General features: G+C 50.6%; 1 protein-coding gene across 2 annotated transcripts; it reads left to right on the top strand.

Annotated features, from left to right (window-relative positions):
* The first annotated feature begins 334 nt into the window (after nt 1–334).
* Nucleotides 335–3,876, top strand: LOC116525166 (calcitonin-like). Of its 2 annotated transcripts, none has more exons than XM_032240846.1 (4): nt 335–454; nt 1,475–1,569; nt 2,306–2,458; nt 3,387–3,876. In XM_032240846.1, exons 2-4 carry the CDS (start codon nt 1,484–1,486, stop codon nt 3,574–3,576), a joined length of 429 nt encoding a protein of 142 aa, XP_032096737.1. In that variant the 5' UTR covers nt 335–454; nt 1,475–1,483; the 3' UTR covers nt 3,577–3,876. The 2 variants fall into 2 exon arrangements, with proteins under 2 accessions (XP_032096737.1, XP_032096736.1); XM_032240845.1 differs by having other exon boundaries at nt 336–478.
* The last annotated feature ends 349 nt before the right edge of the window (nt 3,877–4,225 follow it).

The raw sequence follows: 4,225 nt of genomic DNA, 5'->3' as shown, positions 1-4,225 counted from the left end.
AAATCACACAAAAAGGGGTGGAGTGGGGCGCGAGTTCAAAACCAAGCCCGACAGAGATGAAATTCACCACGACGTCAAACTGCCCTCAAATTCCCGCTCACTTTAAGGGCGTTTCTAGTTAATGCCCCACCATCCCCACCCTTTCCGCCCGCCCCCGCCCCCCCATCTCCATCAATGACCTCAATGCAAGTACAAGTGGGATCGTCCTGCTGGATCCGACAGGTTCTGGAAGCACGAGGGTGACGCAACCCAACTTGGGCAAAGGACCCTTCCGACCATTGGTTGCTGTGTACTGGCGGAACCCTTCCGATCCACAGCGATGGGAATAAGAGCGGTCGCTGGCGCTGGGAGGCATCAGAGCCACTCCTCAGCCCAAGTGTCGCCGCCGCTTCCACAGGGCTCTGACTGGACGCCGCCGCCGCCACTGCCTCCGATCCAGGCCACCTCCCGCTAGGTGAGCCCCGAGATTCTAGCTTAGGTGTTTATCCTTCTCTCTCCCTCTCCCTCCATTAGTCAATTTCTCTCTCCCTCTCCTCTTTTCTCTCTCTCTCCATTAGTCTCTTCATCAGACAGTCTCTGTTAGTCTGCGATTTCTACCAGGCTCCTACCCTAGGTAGGATCGGACAGTCTCAGTCCCCGGGCTCGCTCTTGCTGCTCGGCTGCGGACTCCAGCCTTATTCTCTCCCCCTGCACACAGGCTTGGGCCGGTCTTGGGACACTCAGGCTCCCCAGGGACCGTGCACAGAGCAGGACTTTCCGCAGACTGTACGTTCAGGGATCGCGTCTGGCGCCTAGCAGTCCCAGGGAAATTGGTTCAGAACCTGGAACAGCGCGAACAGGTGGCAAAAGCGCACGACGACTGAGGGACAAGCAGCCCTAAACTACAGGCTCCTGGGAGCAAAGAGAGAAAGTCTTGGGTCCCATTTTAAGAGTTAAATTTGGTTACTGCAGGGGACTGAGGTGCCAGCAGGCGGAGCGGCTGAGCACTAAAACGGATTCTTCTATTTCTCAGATTCCATTAGCAGAGATAATCCCTCTCGACAGATCTCCCCTCTCTCTCCCATCCAGGTGTATGCAAAAGCCCCACAAGAGGACAGCTCTGGGTTTCCTTACGAGAGCAGCTTCTGTGACAGGGTCCTGGGAGTGTGTCCTCCACAGAGACCTGGCTAATAGGTCTATATGCATGTGTGTCGCTTTGGGGAGAAGGGTAGGACTGAGACCTCTCCCATTCAGCTCTCACGCTAGGGTTGCTCCTCCAGCTCTGTCAAACTGTGCATGCTACAGGCCCATTGAACCTCCCAGGATTCCACTGTGTTGATGAGGAAACGAAGAAGAAAAGAAATATGATGACCAGTCTGTAGCCGCAAAGCCAGGGCAATAGAGGCAAGATAGAAAAGCAGGATAGGAGCCAAGGTCTGTGGGCTCCTAGAGCTTTGAACTGGCGCAGGTGGTTTACCTCATTCTTCCCTTGCAGAGAGGTGTCATGGGCTTCCAAAAGTTCTCCCCCTTCTTGGCTCTCGGCATCTTGGTGCTGTTCCAGGCAGGCAGCCTCCAGGCAGCACCATTCAGGTAAGACAGCCTGAAGCCAGAACCGCAATGGAATCAGACAATTCCATGCCTCTTAAGTGTGATGTACTGAATGCTTAAAAACCAACAGGGGGCCAGGGTAATATATGTACTCATGCAAATACATAATTTTTTCTGATATAAAGATGTGCGTTACACAATTTATAAGTAGTAATAAATATTTAGACAATACTCTTTATTATAAATTTCATATAGGCCATTGAGTCCCACAAAAATGCTTTTGTTGCTTTTTTCCAAACTTTTGTATGTGTAGCCATCCTATTTACTCTATTCAGCCATGATTTGAGAAATGAATTGCATACTATTCTGTTAAATAGTTTGACAATAAATTTGTTGTTGTTAAATCTGATATTTTACCTGTTGATCTATTTCTCACCCACGTACAAATTTATTAAACTAAAACTGTTTTCAGGTTCAGCACTAACTGTTAAGTTTTAGCATTTAATTTATAATAATAGCTGCACTCAGCTTTGCAAAATTCCTGAAAATGTAACCATCAGCTTTGACAAGTCTATACAAACTAGCTCCAGCATACCACTGCTTGTAGGCCACTCCAGTGCCTGGGTCCTGGGGAGGACACTGGCCTCGTGCCCTGTCCCTGGGATTCCCAGTGGTCACATCTTCAGGGGAAGAAGCAAAGACCAGGAAGCCTGGCTGCTCATCCTGGGGAGGTGCAGGCAGGGGCTTACAGCCTGCACTGTTTGCTTCCCTTCCACAGGTCCACCCTGGAGAGAAGCCCAGACCTAGCCACACTCAGTGAGGAGAAAGGGCGCCTCCTGCTGGCTGCACTGCAGGACTATGTGCAGATGAAGACCAGTGAGCTGGAGCAGGAGCAGGAGCAGGAGCAGGAGCAGGAGACAAAGGGCTCCAGGTGAGTCTCCCCAAGTGCCCCGCACAGGGCCTCCCCTCCCCCCAGCATACCCAGGAAGGCAGATCCCAAGAGGTGGAAAAGAAAGCACTGGCCAGGAATCCAACAGGCTGTGTTGTTCACCGAGACCTGGGCCCAGTTGTTCTCAAGCTCCAAGGGAGATAGAGGTCCCAGTGCAGCTGGAGGAACTGTGGTTAGATACATTAAAAAGCTCCATTTCTGAAAGTTCTTAGGAAATGAAATGGGGAGGTGTGAAATTGCTCACTGTTGGAGTTGCTCTTGCAGTACTCAGAGACTTCCCAGTATTGGGATGAGTTAAGACTGGTGAGGGTGAAGTCAGGTATAGACATGTATATACATATATCTCAGGAGATTTTAGAAATTTGGATCCACCTTGTTAATCTGCATATGACATTCTTTCACACCTGCAAGGAGCCTTCATTTCACATCTGCAAGGTGAAGGTGAGGCCCTTTCAGGGGATGGGGACAGGTAGAGCAGTGTCTGAGGTAGGTTTGAGCCTTTAAATATGTGGTATCTGTGGAAATGTGCATGTTGTCAGGAGGCCAGGGAGAGCACCCTACCCCAGATCCACATCCCTGTGCACCTTGAGCCTGAGCAGAGAGCAGCCCCAGGCACTGCCCACGCAGAGGCATGTGTGCCCCTGCATCTGCCCTGAGAACCCCTCTGTCAAGCATGAAGGACTGAACAGCACGTAGAATGCCAGAAAAGATTATGCTTCCCCATCCAGTCCTTCCTTGCACTGCCCTCGCCCACTGAACCTCTGAGCTCTCCTAATGAGGGAAAAGCAAGCCGCCCTCCTGCGTGTCCTTCCTGCTCCTACTCGAAGAGTCCCCTGCCTGGTCTAATGTTCTAAGTGACTCCCCATGGGGGCAGGTTTATGGTACTGTCTGGCATGTTTTTTCCCTGCAGTCCCAGATCTAAGCGGTGCAGTAGGCTGAGTACTTGCATGCTGAGCACATACTCGCAGGACTTCAGCAAGTTTCACACGTTCCCCAAAACTGCAGTTGGGGCTGGAGCACCTGGCAAGAAAAGGGATGTGTACAACAGCTTGGAGAGAGACCATCACCCTCACGTTGGCATGCCCCAGGATCCCAACTAAACCCCTCCCTCTCCTTTCTAATTTTCCTTCTTGCTTCCTTCCCATAACTTGATGCATGTGGTTTGGTTCCTCTCTGGTGGCTCTTTGGGCTGGTAGTAGTGGCTTTCCTTGAGGTAGAGGATGTCTCGAACTTCAGATGGGAGGAAAGAAAGCAGGACTCACAGGCTGGAAGAGAATCACCCAGGAAAACATCAGAAAATGAGGGCTGCTTTGAGTCCCCCAGAGATTTCATGAGAGCTCCTCTGTCCTGCTTCTGAATGTGCTAATCATTTAAGGAATAAAATGATTTTTCCAAAAAGATCTGAGCTGTGGTAATTATTGCTCTGGTGTATGTCCCAGGCTTCATAGTGTCTAAGACCTATCCTTAGAAATAGCCTTAACCCTGGGGTAGCTGGACACAGGATATGGTGGGTGGTTCCTCTAACCGAGCTCAAGCAGCAAGAGCAGGAGTCCTAGGGAGCAGGTAAGCACCTCTAGGACTTGATGCTGCAAACTCGGCTCCTCTTCCAGGTAAGACTGGGGAACTTTTTATTTTCCTATGAAGGGGTAGTTGGTGCCCATGACTGGGTTATCAATTTTATAGTCTTTGTGAATGGGGCTGGGTGTGGGGCCATAATTCACTCCAGTCTCATAAGCCTCTGTTTTGATT

This window comes from Sapajus apella, unplaced genomic scaffold (genome assembly GCF_009761245.1).
Source record: "Sapajus apella isolate SASKATOON/1434 unplaced genomic scaffold, GSC_monkey_1.0 scaffold47, whole genome shotgun sequence".
In the NCBI taxonomy this organism is placed as follows: Eukaryota; Metazoa; Chordata; class Mammalia; order Primates; family Cebidae; genus Sapajus; species Sapajus apella.
The sequence above is the reverse complement of the archived record's forward strand: the minus strand, read 5'-3'. Positions and strand labels throughout refer to the sequence as shown.